Genomic DNA, 15,658 nt, shown 5'->3' on the forward strand with positions numbered 1-15,658 from the left:
ATATTTTGTCTTGTAACATTTTACCATCTTCTCTTTCTCATAGTACTTTGTGTATGAAAAAAGTAAAGCACATTTTCTATTTGCTCCCTTTTAGTCTCGTAAATGTTCAACTTAAAGCATTTTGCTATAAAAGCGCAAAAAGTACCTGTTGATCTTTTCAGAACTGTCTGGTGCTGTCTGCCTGTGTTGGCACATACTGTTTTGCCCTCCTAGTTCTTATTTTGGACTTCAGAATGATTAGTGATTTAGATTGTAGAGTTCTGAGAGCGGAAGTGATTAAGTAGTTTAGCAAAGGACACTAGGCAGGGCTGACATCACTTAGTCCACAAAAAAGCTGTGTGATGTCAGCCAGAAAATCAAGAGCCAAGTGCATTTCTGGCAGATCTACAGGTATTTGCGTTTGCAGGATCTTTAAAGGGATAAAATGCAGGGAATGTTCATGCATTGCAGAGGGTTTTTCTGTTTGTGTGGTTTTTTTTTTTTGTTTTTGTTTTTAGTCTGTGGTTTTGCCTTAACATACGCTTTAAGCTTTGTTCTGTAATATATTCAGTGGTTTACTCTTGTTCTTGTTGCATTATGTTCTTATGCTGCTTTGTCTATGAAATTGCCATTCTTTAATTATTCATTTTGCAATTCCCTTTATTTCTGTAAATGTATTTTATCCTGATATTGAAGAGAAAGGGGTATGTAAAGATGTAGTTGTATGTTCGGGTATATGCTAGCCGTCATTGTCCTGCTGCAGAATGAATTTTGGAGCGATCAGACACCTCTATGAGGAAATGAAATAACGAATATGTATTCGTCTGTGCTTTACAGTGTTGGTGAGACCATTAGTTCTGACCAAACCTTTAATTCCATGTGCAGAAAAGCAGCCTGAAGCTAGCAAGGATCCTTCAACATGCTTTTTGACAGTAGACACGCATCCTTGTACTGCTCAGGAACCCCCAACAGGGCACACATTGCTGGTACCTGATACTCCCTCATGCCTATATAGATGCTCCACAGCTCAATGCGGGGTCCCAGAAACCTGCAACACCTCCTGTGCCATGCATGTATCCTCTTTATTGCACAGCAATAAAAAGGTTAGAAACCTTAAAATATTTTTTTAGGAAATATTCTCCAATAGTGGAAAAGGGAGGGGGGAGGATTTTAATGGTTGAGGGTCTGCCTTAAGGGGAATATAGGTCCCTAATGGTAATTATAGGTATGGTATAGATAGGAAAATGTAATATTAATAAGACTTAATATCCATTTTACCTTGACTGAATCAACCATTTTCTTGGTGCCTTTTTCAAATCTAAATCCTGTAGCCATGAATATCACCCAAGTTTTACACCCCGTTAACATCAAACCATACTTTAAAATCGTGCTACTTACAGTGAAGTCGCACAATTTCAAAGTCGAATGACTTGCTGATTTCAGGTGCGATTTGCAAGACATCTGATACAGATGTCTATGCAAATCGCACAAAACGTAGTGCATGTACTACTTTAAAAAATCCGCACGGCTCGAACAAGTTGGAACCCCACCAATATGACCGCTCTAATTGCGGACAATAGGCTGCGATTTGCAAGCCACATGCTAATTCACATCCAGTGTGACCAAGGTTTTAGGATTTTTTTTTCCTGGTTTTCACTATTATCTCCTAATTACACAGTGAACATCAAGCTTGTATCATATTTTTTTCTCATACTGTAATTTTTTTTCTATTTTTGTCTTTATTTTAGTAGCTACAACATGTTAACACTTTTTTTCATGAATTACATATTTTAGTAAACCATCATCAGAAAAGTATATAGCATACTGCTCAGTTTTTCTGAAAGCAAATTGTATATGGAGATGTTTCCATCTCCAAAAAAACTTTGGCAGGACATCCATCCTACCACTGCTCGAGGTGTTTGGAGAACTGAAGTGGTCTATTTATAAAGGATTTTCACACAGTGAATGATTTTTGGATGTTCATCTGCCTGTGTTTGGTGGTATCCGTGTTTCATGTGGATTCATGTGTAATGTAGCAGACAGGTACATTTTGTTTGAATTTCATTGTGACAGGCTAGTCTTGTTAGTTGTTGAAATCTCTATATGCGGCTACTGATAGGTGAATCTTGTTAGAAAATTCACCTATCATTTAAAAAAACTATGGTTAAATCCCCCTTTAAAATGTGACTGTGAATAGGACAAATCATCTTTAAAATAGGTTAGCAAGAATCGCCTGTCACATTTAAGTTTAAACAAGATTCACCTATCTGCATCATAGGGTGAATCCTCTTTGGGGAAAAAAATGTCATGAAATACAGATGGACGACCGTTCGCTAATTCTTTTTATAGATACCCGCCAAATTTCCTGTTGGGATAAATGTTTTTAGGTTGTACCAAATTACATAGAAAAAACAAAATCAAGTGAGCGCTAAGAGAAAAAAAACATAAAAAGCAGTTAGCACAAATGGTGAACCCACTCCATAACACAATAAAGAAAATGAAAGTGCTGCACTGTGACTGACAATCATACAATTCATATGCAATCTGATATACTTTGCAACCACTGTGTGTTATTACAACAAAAACAATATAAATGTGCAATCATAAAAAAATTTAATAATTAAACAACACTTTAAAGGTCAAAGTAAAGGTGTATAGAGTCCTCAATCAAACATCCTTCAGTTCAAAAAGTGCTCCATAATGTTAAAACTGCACCCACAATCGCAGTCACAGAGTGAAGTGACATCCCAATGTGGAAAAGGAGACATCTTGTATTAGAAAATCCACCAAGGTAAGGAGAAATACTTACCTTGGAGGATTTTCTGCTACAAGCCTGGTTTATTTTAGTTCTGGTGAGTGCATAGTGGTGGAGGATTTCACAGATGTCTCCTTTTCCACACTGGGATGTCTCTTCACTCTGACTGCAATTCACACTAATTGTGGGTGCAGTTTTAACATTATGGAGCACTTTTTGCACTGAAGGACATTTGATTGAGGATTCTATACACCTTTACTTTGACCTTTTAAGTATTTAATTATGTATTCTTTTTTTTTATGATTGCACCTAATTGCATAGTTGACCAGCAGGTGGTGCTGCCTCTGCTATTTGTAATTCTAGATTTCTGGCCTGAGAATACCCTGAGGGAATAGGGGTTTTAAGGCCTTTTGGACTATTTGCTTTAGCACACATGCATTGTTATGTGTTGTGACAATGCAGCCCCACTTATTTGGTACGTGGCATCATTTCTGGCCACATACATTGCACTGCAATTCACACCAGTTGGCAAGATGCATTTGAGTGCAGAACAAGTGGTGCTGTATTGCACAAACACATAATATAATAAATATATATATAGAGAGAGAGAGAGAGATTATAGATAATAGATATACACACAGAGTTAGGTTCATACATATTTTACACAATTTTTGTTTTTTTCAGGTATTTACCAAAACCTATTCTAGCTATAGTTATATAATGGATATGGGCTGAAATTTGAGGGTATGTACATCCAAATTGGAGGAAGGGTTTAGGAATTACAGCTCTTAAGCGTAGCCATCCATTATATATATATATATATATATATATATATATATATATATATATATATATATATATATATATATATATATATATATATATATATATATATATATATATATATAGTTATATCCATTATATAACTATAGCTTGAATATGTTTTGATAAATACCTGAAAAAACTAAAATTGTGCCTTTGCCAAAATATATATGGACCTAACTGTATATATAAACTATAAATTATTTTTTTTTTTTTTTTTTTTTTTTTTTTACTGACTTTTAATTTCCCTTCAATTGAAGAAATCCTTTTATTTGCCCTTCCTGGGTCTTCACCCTGTTGAAGGAAAGATCTAAACGAGTACCCTGCATCACTTCTCCAGACACAGGGTATCCCATTGCATTCCAGTCCTGCACTGATGGGCAAAGAAGAGGAGGAGGATTATTAACAGTGACAACTCCAGTTAGCCACCTCCTTCTTGTGTGTATCCTTGTAGCTTCTCAGGTGAAAACACTGCCTTGAAATCACTGCAGCTGAAATAGCATTGTCTCTCTGTGGGACTGGATGGATGACTAAATATTTATGTAATGAAGGTAGAATTCATATTAAAATTCATTTAAAAGTGACACTTATATGAAGTAGTAATGAAGATTTTACATGGGGTTTCTATTAGGCTACAGTTATAGCATATCTGTGAAAGTCTCAGGACTTCTTTCTGTCATCTCACTAATCTGGCAGCTTTTAATGTTCTGCTCTTTCTAGCAATTTGCTGCATTATTTTAACACAAACTCATAGCTCTCTTTGGCTGGCTCAGCATTAACTGACTGTTTTGTACATAGCTTATATAACAGTCCACATTTAAAGACATTAATGAGTGGACGCATTGCGATTTGCGGGGTTTTTTTTTTAAGGATTTACAGTAAGTGTCAGGGTAGGTTCATCATCGTATAAATTAATTCATATTATTCACTTGGTATTTTTTTTTTTCCCCAATCTCTCCTCACAGACCTTAGATGGAGATTTTTCAGATGAGAATCGTGAGAAATGCAGCACAGCCACTGCCCCTCTCATTTCAGCTGTGGAGAACCTGACTGCTTTTGCATCAAACCCTGAATTTGCTAGTATTCCTGCTCAGATCAGTGCAGAGGTGAGGAGCTACTTGATATTGTCAGTGGTCTTATAGATCTGTAAGTGTATTTCAGTTCTTTATAACAGTATGGTGTCTGTCATACTTCTGTTTGTTTTACTCACACATTCAACTTTACAGCTTATTCAGGTTCTGGATTTTTTTTATCTGGTTACTTGGCCTTTGCTGAAGGGAAGGATAAGCCAGTCTAAACTTGATGCTGCCTTCAGTGAGATGACAAAACTAAATGCCTTGGCTTTTGCTTACGAGAGCAGCACTCAAATGAATCCCTTTCTCTTTATTCCTATGTCTTAGTGCTTGGCATAATAGAGCCCTTATAGAACTGAAGGTATTTACAAATCTAACGTCCTTTCATATCCCGAAATAAGTTTAATATTCGTCATTTATGGACACTAGGCTGAGCCATGCAGATCATTCCTTCAGCACCAGTGGCTTTGAGAACAGCTTTTGTATATTCCACGTAAAGCCTAATTTTATAGGACCGTTTATTCCGAACTGCATAGAGCTGTTTCAGGCTTGTTACCCATCAGTGCAGTGTATAGAAACCAATCATTCCATGGAGTACGGCTTGAGGACCAACAGCAGCAAATGATAACTAAGAAGAGAATATTAAAGTGTATCTAAACCCAAAAAGGAAATTGTATTTTTTTTCATCCACTGAGAGACACAGTCCTAATCTTCAGATTATACTGCCACCTGCCTACAAGAGGATTGGACTAAAAAAAAAAACCCAAAAAAACAAAGAAAACTGTAGGTCAACCAGGATAATCTCTCCTACTACTAGCATGCCTGAATTTTTGATCAGTTTCTTAGGTGGATGGATGGCTTTTCTTTAGCTGTGCTGCAAAAAAAACTAACCTGTTTTTTGCAAGCATTGTTGCTGCTAGAGCTGCTTTCTACGACTGCAATTATCTGGTGCAGCCTGTTCAAAGCTTGGCTTTTAGAGTGCTTGGACTGCACCATGCTGGGTTGAACATTGCAGGCTTGAATTGACCCATTGACTTGCACTGGGTTTCTGCGTAGGGTGCTTGCCAGACCCTGTTCTGGTAAAAAGTTAGCAGTGGAGCACTTTTCAGGTCAAGAGCCATTGGCTTGTCTTAGAACGAGCCCTGTCTCTGACAACCTGCTCTGTGAGTAGGCCAATTAGGTTGAGCAATGGGAACTACCCAATTTGTTTACATATCTTTATGCCTTTAAAACTTCTTCATAATCAGTAAATGCAGAAGCATCACCACAAGATTGTTTTGGGGAAAGTGCTGTCTTCTGCCATTACCTCAAAAATGCAAGAGACAATTTTGGCCTCTGTTGATGTGGTACTTGCTACTCTATATCTAAAGGGTCAGCCTTCTGTCTCCAGCCTTGGTTTAAGAGCTCCTACAGTTGCAAAGCCCTTTCCTCTATACCTGTTTTTCAAGGCATTCCTCTATAGAAAAAACAGTGCTGCACTAATCAAAACATTATCGTAACACTGTTGTAAAAGTGAAGATAAATCAATATTGTATACAATAGTATCACAAAAGTAACAAAACAAGTCCATTCACCGTACAATAGTGGAAAAAAGTCTCAAATGGATAATCTCAGTTCAAAAAACAATGTGCAAAGATTAAAGGAATTCATTTGAATGTGATCCACACCACTCCTCCACCTTATGTCACACAAGAAGCATGACCACAAAGCCCCCTGAATCAGAGAAGTCCGAAAACACTTGTGTTGATGTAACATCCAGCAAATCAGATGAACCCAAGATCTTGCAGCCTCCCCCCACTAGGCAACCTGGTCTCGCAATTCATAGAATCACATAAGGAGACATAAAAAAGAGCCAGATGCTCTACATAGCACAAAACATTTAGTAAAATAAACAAAAACTATTTAGATGTTAACAACATGTGTGATGACCTTTTCTCGTCAACTCCACCCTATGTGTTTCTGAGCTGGGCAAAGTTAATGCATGGTGTGCAGACATGCCCTTGGAGTCCCAGATGTCAGTTGTCCAGCAATGCAATGGTTAATAGCTATAGTTTTTTGGATAGGATTTAAATGAAAAGGCTCTTACCCAATCCCTTCTCCCTCTTTCGCTCATCCCCAGCCTGTAACACAATACCTGATTGGGGGAGTTGAATGAATGACAAAATTCTCTCGCTCCATTCACAGATAGTGTTACTTGCAGTGAAAGCAATGAAAGAACTTTTCTCAATGGAGGAGGGAGGGAGGAAGGGGCAGGTATGTGTCTGGAGCATTTTCTATCAAATTCAGCTCAGAGACCTGAAGTTATTAACCATTACAGCTCCAGAAGTTCAGACAGGAAGAGGACAGGTATCTCTGCAGTGAAGATTTCTACAGGATCCAGCTGCCTGTACAATGTAGGATACATAGATGCTTACCTGGCTCCTTATTCAATCCAGCGTTGTCCCTGTCTGCAGCAGTGCTTGTCTTCTCTCCCTCTCTTTGACAGCAGCAGAAGTCATTGGCTTCTACTGCTGTCAATCAAATCCTGTGAGGTGGCGGCAAAGCCGAGCAGCACAGTGTGGGCATTTGTAGACTTGGGAGCAAGGCCACATGAATGCTTCCATAGCAAGCAGCCTGCTGTGGGGGCACTCAGATAAGAGGAGTGGAGAGTGCCAGTGGGAGACTCCAGAAGAGGAGGTTCTGGGCTGCACTGTGCAATCCATTGCACCGAGCAGGTAAGTATAACATGTTTTCATTAAAAAATATACCTTTACAACCACTTTAGGCATACAGAGTATCTATTTCCTTTGCAATGACCTATAGCAATTGAAATATTTTATTTGTGCCTTTCTCTGATAAATCCTTGCCCTTTGACTAAAGTGAACGCAACATTACAGACAGAGTGATTAGTGTCAAAAATTGATGGATCCAAATATACATTCTCCTCACTGATATAACTATACTATTTAATTCTTTTGTAATATTGTTACTTCCAGGGGTCGAATGCTCAGGAACCTATTTTAGTATCTGCTGTTACCATGCTGGAGAGCTCCTCATCACTTATAAAGACAGCACGCTCTTTAGCAATCAATCCAAAAGATCCACCAACATGGTCAAGCCTGGCTGGTCACTCTCGTGTAGTATCTGACTCCATCAAGAGCTTGATTACATCCATCAGGTATGGAAAAGACATAGAAAACAGCCAAAAGAATAGTAGTTGTTTGTAGCAATGGTCCTGCAGAGGACTAGTAAATTGTCCTACGAAATTCACCACAATGGCCCACTTTGCGACAGTGTATAAATGACTCCAAATTAGCAGTTCTTGTCATGTTCATTCTGCTGTTGGTAATTATCCATGTTTTTTTTTCCCCAGCAAAGAACGGTGCAGTCAGTTTTTTTCATAATTACTTTGAGGAGTTGCCTTTCTCCGAAATATAATGTTACATTCACATGGATGTTTGTATCTGACAGCAATAAAATGCCAGTAATTTGCACTTGAAAATTAGTTTACCGGCATTTAGATACATCTGCATTTTCAGCAGTTTTTTCCCAATACAGCATTCTTGTGGGGGGAATGTTCTATCCCAGGCACCTCCTTTTTCTCTTTGTAGGTAGCTTTCTGGTCAAGGAGATGAGCTGTGCAATTGAAATGGAGTACAGAGCAAAGCTGGTGGTTGCCATTCTGTGCCTGTTTGAGAGGAGAAGAAGATAGAGGGCTGGTTAACATCGGGTTTGCATGGGATGGTGGCATGCGTTCTCTGCTGGGTACAGTATGAAAGCCACTTTATTTAAAGGGCTGCAGATCACACTGGATCATGCCGTTAATACATTGGCATGCACATGCAGATCGCATGGGCAGTGCAGTCACCTGCTGGGCCAGAAATACGTACAGAATGTGCCTTTCCCTCATGTGTTCTGGTATGAAGTAGCCCTGAGGCAGAGAGAGAGGCAAACGTGTACATTCCCTAACATACTAGGGGATATTTTGTCTTGATGTATGAGGAAATCAGAACCTATCCTGACAAATTTTACAACTTTACTAGAATGTCAGTGTCCACATTTGACAGCTTACAAACTGTGGTTAGACCACGTCTGCAAAGAAGGAATACCAATATGAGCATGAATGAAAACCAACATGACGGTGAATACCAACATTTCAGGAATAAAGGGGAAAGTGTGTCATTATCTGCTGCTTAATGCAATGCATACTTGGCTTCAGATAGGAACGAAAAGTTGACCCTGAATGCAACACTCACTCTCCTTTTTCTAAACATAAATTGCAGTCAACTAAATGTTGCTAATTGTGTGAATAATATGATTGCTTTGCATTGTGCGAGTCCAGCTGCTTTTAGAAAAGTCTTTTAAATGCAGCTAAAGTCAGAAATTTAGAAACCTTTGTGAATGTAGGCTAAAGGTTCAACAGTTTTTGGTAGTACATGCTTAAAATGATAATGTGTGTTTTTTCTGTAATGAATATTGCCATACAGGACAGCTTTATACAATAATTTTAAGCACTGCATGAAAAAAACTATTAAGAGTGAAAATGATATATTTAATACCCACACCTCTATACCAACATTGATATATCTACGCATGCACCAAGATGATGGTGGTTGTTTTCAATTATTGTATTGAATTGGCCTTGTGTTGGAAAATCTCCCCCCACTCTGCTAACATTTATTTTAAAAATCTTCTGAAAATGTATTCAATCATTTAAATGTTTATCCATGAAGGTTTTTGAAAAGCAATTAAGTAAACAATTTTAAGAATATTTTGTGTAATGGCTGTTTCATGGGTTTAGTCATTATTGTCAGAAATGTTGTGGAAGTAGCTTTTTTTAAGAACGAAAGATGGTAATATTACATCTCTCTATCAATGCTCCTTTTTGAATCAGTCACACGTTATTGCAACAGGAAAAATAAATCTTTAGTTGTCTGTTGATGTAAAGCTGGGATAGTTTAATGGCTTATCATGACAGCTCAACAAAACAATATAATCACACTGGTATTTCACTTTGATTCTTCTCAATGTAGGGACAAAGCACCAGGACAGAGAGAATGTGACCAGTCTATTGATAGCATCAACCGATGTATTCGTGATATTGAACAGGCATCTCTTGCTAGTGTCAGCCAAAATCTGGCTATGAGAGATGATATATCACTAGAGGTAGGTGTCCTCGCAGAATTCTTTTTTTTTTTTTTTTTTTTTTTTTTAACACTTCCAGATGAAACTGATAGTAGTTTTCAGATATTACCAAGTTCATTAGGATATTTAACGGTGATGTATTTATATAATAAACAAAAATGTTATAATTGTATTCAAATGTAATTACAGGCAGGTAATCTGATTTTGACTATAGGAAGATAGTTCACATAATAGAAATGTAATATATGTTAGATTTTTAGTTTCATGTGCACTGGCCATGAGGCTGGATTTTTTTTTCTTAAATTCTTTAAGACACTGATCCAAATACAGATAAAAAATTCCTTCAGTATATACACAGTATACATAATCAGAATGTATAGTCGTGGATTATTCTCAGGGTATTTAAATAAACATATTAGTGACCGCTGCTCCATCTCACACTTTCCATTTCCTGAATAGCAGAAGGGTAAGTAGAGGTCAGAGATTTATGTAGGAACCCAAGGAAAGAGTAGAGAAAGGACGTCTGAAAAGTAATAGGGGAATAGAAGCAAAATAAAGGGGAGAAGGGTATGGGAAGACGGGATCAATTAAAAGGTAGGGAGGTAAACCCGGCCATGGATCGAATCTGGGCCGGTTGAGCAGGAACCAGCTAAGATTCAATCCATATATGGGTGGGCTAGTTGTACTGAAGTTGATCCATCAATCGTCTTCAATACTACCAGCCTGTCAGATTTTTTTCACGCACTTACTCCCGGTGGCTAAAGCCACTAGCGGTAATCATTGTGTTCTGCCAGCGGGAAGGCTCCCTGCCAGAAGAACACAATGGCACTGTGGAGGGATTCCCACATCAACACTGAGTGTCCCTTGGCTAAAGCGTTGGACTGAGGATCCTCTGTACTTCCATCTTTGTCTGGCTGTAGTTCATCAGAAGGAGATCTCCCTTTTTTGTCTAGTTGTAGTTTGTGCTGTGGGAGTGTAAAGGCTGGTATACACAGACTGAAAATCGACCGGTTCAGCAGAAATGACCAGTTTCCGTCAGCCAATGGTTGCAGCATTGATCGGTGTATTCTGATGGGACTAGGTGGGGGAATAGAATAGCACAGCAGGGGAGATCCCTGCATCTACATAGTTTGTGTGGAGGCTGGGAATCTGTGGGCTTTTTTTTTTTTTCAATTCAACCCACTGGCTGAATGAAAGAAAACCTTCCCAAATATACCCAAGTTAACTCTCAGCCACTTCTTCCCTCAGAAAGATGGACTTATCAGGTAACATATCCAATATCCTGTATTGTAAAGCTTATAATTAGTAGTTTGTCTAAATTACATCTCGTTTTCAGCTACACTTTGTTAGCAACCACCCTGCACTTTTTTTGTTTGTACATCTCCGGATCAGAGTTGGACAGCAGTAAATGCATTCTATCCATAGGGCTCAGGTCTATTCTAATGCAGTAAGGGCATTAGGTACAACTAAATGGAAGCACACACATTTGTTCTTTCACACAAGCCTTAATATTTTTTTTTTACTGCTTTATGAAAATAGATGATCACACACTTTTTTGCCCAGAGTTTACATTTTTCTGTACATTTTAAGATGTAATTTAGCAGTTATTTTGCATGACTTGAAATGTTCTGTGATTAGTATATTTTAGTCATGAATTTAAAAAGTGTTATCGATAGTCATTACCATAAATTGTAGGTTTTACTTTCATGTGCTTGGTTGCCCTTCATTAAGTAAAATTGCATTGTTTTAGCATTTGCTCTGACTTTTATGATAATTATTTAGGCGCTTCAAGAACAACTAACATCTGTGGTTCAAGAGATTGGTCACCTTGTGGATCCTATTACCACAGCTGCAAGAGGAGAAGCTGCTCAGCTCGGGCACAAGGTATATATATTAGTGGCATTTACTAGTGTATTAAAGCATTGTAAGTAAAGTGTGCACGTCTGGAGTTACACCATGCAGTCCAGTTAAAACTAGGAAATACTATGAGTTGTAAAAGCTCTTCAGGAGAAAGCCAGGAATTCTACTTTTCTTGAAAATTATGAATTCAGCAAATGCTGAATTCGCTTTGCCATATTTTACAAGACACATGAGATGATTCTTAGTCCGTGAGATGTATGCTGCTACCTTCAGTTTATTGGACACTGGAAAAAGCTTTGCTGGGTCTGCCCACTAGTGTCCACATATAATCCTGCCCTCTCTGTGAGGCTCCAGGTTTTTGCTGGTGTCCTTCGGTAATGGACGTCTTCTCCTCTTGGAGAAGAATTTCTTACTACTATTTCACTGTTTATTTACTTCCTTCATCTGACACTTCTATCAAGATCTGTCTCCTATATGCTCAAAGCTACCACCTGGTCTTCTGTTCACATATTTTACCAGGTGGACTATTCTGCTAATTTAATGCCAGCTTTGGACAAAAGGTCTTTCAGGCAGTCCTCAGTTGCTTACTTTGGGCCTATTAGCGGTGGTTTGTTGTATTACCTACCTCTTTGTTGGACTTTTTTTTATATCTTGAAGTTTCAAAACTTCCTGTATCCCTCAGCGGCCAAGAAAGAAAGCAGGATTTTTGTTCCCACCATAAAATACACAGATTCTACACTGTGTTTGTGATCATGCCCTTGATACTACTTTTCTAGAATCAACTGAGGTTGATTTTGGGAGGGGTTATACCCATGGGTTGGCCTACAATTTTTTTTGTATGCTAGTGTCCAGTCATCCTGTAGATGACTGTTTAACACTTTAAAAGTTTAGGATTTTCTGTATGCTTCATTGGACTGACCTATGAAAAGGCTTTTTTATAGTGTGTACACAACTGTTTTTTGTTATGTTTTTTGTTTTTTTTTTAAATGAAATGTCCTGTTCTTGCCTTTCTAAGGGCTTTGGTTGTAACGCTATTGCAGCCAGTCTGATAATGTCAGTAAGACCTGGGTGTTGCTCTAACAGATAGATCTCACTCTTGGAAGCTGCTGCAGTGCCTTCTATGTGAGCTTTTTCTGCAAACTGTGTTTGCAGGCATTATTGGTAATTGTTTGTTTTCTTGATATTCTTGTCACACCGTATTTAGACTAGGTTTTGTATGTTTTAGGTTTAGTGCAGTTAGAATGGATATAGAAAAGAATCGCACCCCTTTAAAATAATCACATTTTGTTATTTTGCAAAATCACTGAGTTGGAAAAAGGATCACCCCCTTGTGTCAATATTTTGTTGAACCACCTTTTCCTTTAATTACAGCCTTTAGTCTGTTGGGACATGTCTATACTATCTTTGCACATCTAGACTTTCCAATATTTGCCCACCTTTCTTTGCAGAACTGCTCAAGTTCAGTTCAATTTGATGACTGTTTGTGGACTGCGGTCTTCAACTTATTCCACAGATTTTCAATGGGGGTTAGGTAAGGGCTCTGACTAGTCCATGCAAGGGCATTCACCTTTTTCTCCTTCAACCACTGTGGGGTTTTTTGCTGTGTGCTTTGGGTCATTGTCATGTTGGAAGGCAAACCTTGTTCCCATTGACAACTTTCTGGCAGAGAGCAGCAGATCTTCATCAAGAATTTGATAGTATTTCGCCCTATCCATTTTTCCTTTTATCCCAGCGTGCTTCATTCCCTGCTGCAGAGAAACACCCCCATAACAGGATATTACCACCCCCATGCTTTATTGTAGGAATGGTGTGATTTGGATGGTGAGCTGTATGGTATTTCCGCCAGACATCATTTAGTTTTGAAACCAAATAATTAAATTTTATTCTCATCTGACCATAACACCTTTTTCCATGTGGCCCCAGAATCTTCAAGGTGCATTTTGGCAAAGCTCAGTCATGACTGCATGTGGCGTTTCTTGAGGAGTGGCTTTTTCTTGCAACCCTCCCATACAAGCCACATTTGTGGATAATTTGTGATATTGTTGTCACATGCACACAATGACCACTCTGTCATAAATTCCTGTAACTGCTTCACAGTTGCTGCAGGCCTCTTGTTAGCCTCTGACCAGTCTCCTGGCTCTTTCATCCAGTTTGGATCAATGTTCTGATCTAGGGAGGGTCTGTGTCATACCAAATACCTTCCACTTCTTAATAATAGACTTCACTGTGCTTCTAGGCATTGATAAAGCCTTTTAATTTTTTTATATCCGATCTCCTGACATGTGCCTGTCCACAACTTTATCCCAGAGATCTTTTGACACTGCCTTGCCACCCATGCTTGATTGTTTGCTTCAGTTGCACTACCAAGGACGGAAATGCTCTTTTCATGCTTAACAAATCAAAATGACCATAGCTGATCACAGTTGAAAGTCAGATGGCTTTGTGTACCATTGAGAAGGTGATTGGCTACACCTGATTGAGTTTACAAGTCATTTTTAGGAGGGGGAGGGGTGATCCTTTTTCCAACTCAGTGATTCTGTTTCTGGAATTTTGTGTTTGTGTTAAGTCTTTTAGTTGGATGTTATAAGTTGCACTGAGTAAACACAGCTGGATAAAACAAAAATGGTGATTATTTTCAAGGCTGTACATCCAGCCTTTCTGTGACCTCGCTAGCAAATGGTCTCTTTGACTGTTTGGTGGGGTTTCTCCTGCATCCTTAAAAGTATTTTGTTGCTGATTTTTATAGCTGGATTCCCTGAGGTGAATAAGCTCGCCAATAGGGGGTTTTGGACTCTACAATTTTTGTGTAGGGAGGTCCGCATTGGTGGGTCATAGCTTTTTCTCTCTTTTGGCTCATCTTAGGATATAGAAGTGGATGCTTGTTTGCTGGGTTTTTCATATATCAAGACACACCTGTTTTCTAGTGGCAATTACATGCAACTACCTATAAATATGAAGAAACCAGGACTTTGGCAAAACATGTCGAGTTGGCATTGTTGAATTGTGAGCTTCAAGCCATGTGAAGTATCATGTTGGGTTTATATTTTTCAAAACTACTAATGTGATGCAGGTTTTTTTTTAATGTTAATATGGAATAAAGCTTTTGAATTGATTTTAGTACATACTAAGTGTCATATTTGTTTCCTTTTCTTCTCATATAATCCTATCTAAATTGTCCCTTGGATTGTAAGCTCCTTGGCAGGTATGGATATGAATGTACAATATACATGGAAAGCGCTGCGTAGAATTGATGGAGCTGTAAAAGTACCTCCTAATAAATTAAATAACACAGAGATAAGCTCCTCAACCTTTTGCTGCTCTTTCACTGTTCAATCACTGGCTGGGGAGAGGAAGGTGGTCTAGCATTGTTGCCTAACTGAAGTATAGAAAAATCAGATCACAAGGTTGACTGCTTTCTGGCTAGGCTTAGTATATCTCAGAATTGGATGGACAGAATCAAAGAAAGGCTTTTGACAAGTAAAACCGTTCCCATATATGTAGATAAACTGTGTAGTGTTTTGCATGGAGATCAGCTTTAAGTCCTTATCAACCCTTAGTTAACCATAACCAGTCCCATTTAAGTCCGTCCTTTTTTAATATAAACTTTTCAGTATTTTTTTTTTTTTTTGGTTCATTTTCATTGTGTTGCATTAAAAAGTAGACTCATCACTTCACAATAAAAAAAATGCTTATGTCCCTACGGGTTATATAGATGCCTAAGTGCATTTGAAGTATGGACTGTCTTCTTCTGTGAATGTAATATGACTTTTATTTGCATGGATACTCACTCACTGGAGGACATTATTTTTTTACACAGGTCATTCAGCTTGCTCGCTACTTTGAACCTCTGATCCTAGCTGCTGTTGGTCTAGTTTCCAAAATTCTTGACCATCAACAACAGATGACTGTGCTGGATCAAACCAAGACACTTGCAGAGTCTGCATTACAGATGCTGTACGCTGCTAAGGAAGGTGGAGGTAATCCAAAGGTATGTTTTGCTAAAGTTTGAATATATGAAGTAGTAGGTGAATCACTGTGCTTATGT

The 15,658-nt window shown here is 38.3% G+C and overlaps 1 protein-coding gene across 6 annotated transcripts in view; it reads left to right on the forward strand.

Moving 5' to 3' along the window:
• TLN2 (talin 2) overlaps positions 1–15,658 on the forward strand; it is a 307,615-nt gene that overhangs the window by 259,645 nt on the left and 32,312 nt on the right. For all 6 annotated transcript variants that reach the window (XM_089671420.1, XM_089671426.1, XM_089671424.1 and 3 more), the window contains 5 exons: positions 4,522–4,662; positions 7,605–7,786; positions 9,642–9,774; positions 11,536–11,637; positions 15,431–15,601. In XM_089671420.1, coding sequence (XP_089527546.1) covers positions 4,522–4,662; positions 7,605–7,786; positions 9,642–9,774; positions 11,536–11,637; positions 15,431–15,601 — 729 coding nt within the window. The remainder of the gene's footprint in view (positions 1–4,521; positions 4,663–7,604; positions 7,787–9,641; positions 9,775–11,535; positions 11,638–15,430; positions 15,602–15,658) is intronic.

The sequence above is a fragment of the Staurois parvus genome, unplaced genomic scaffold (assembly GCF_062004578.1).
Source record: "Staurois parvus isolate SC_StPar_1 unplaced genomic scaffold, SC_StPar_1.0 ptg000105l, whole genome shotgun sequence".
Classification (NCBI taxonomy): Eukaryota; Metazoa; Chordata; class Amphibia; order Anura; family Ranidae; genus Staurois; species Staurois parvus.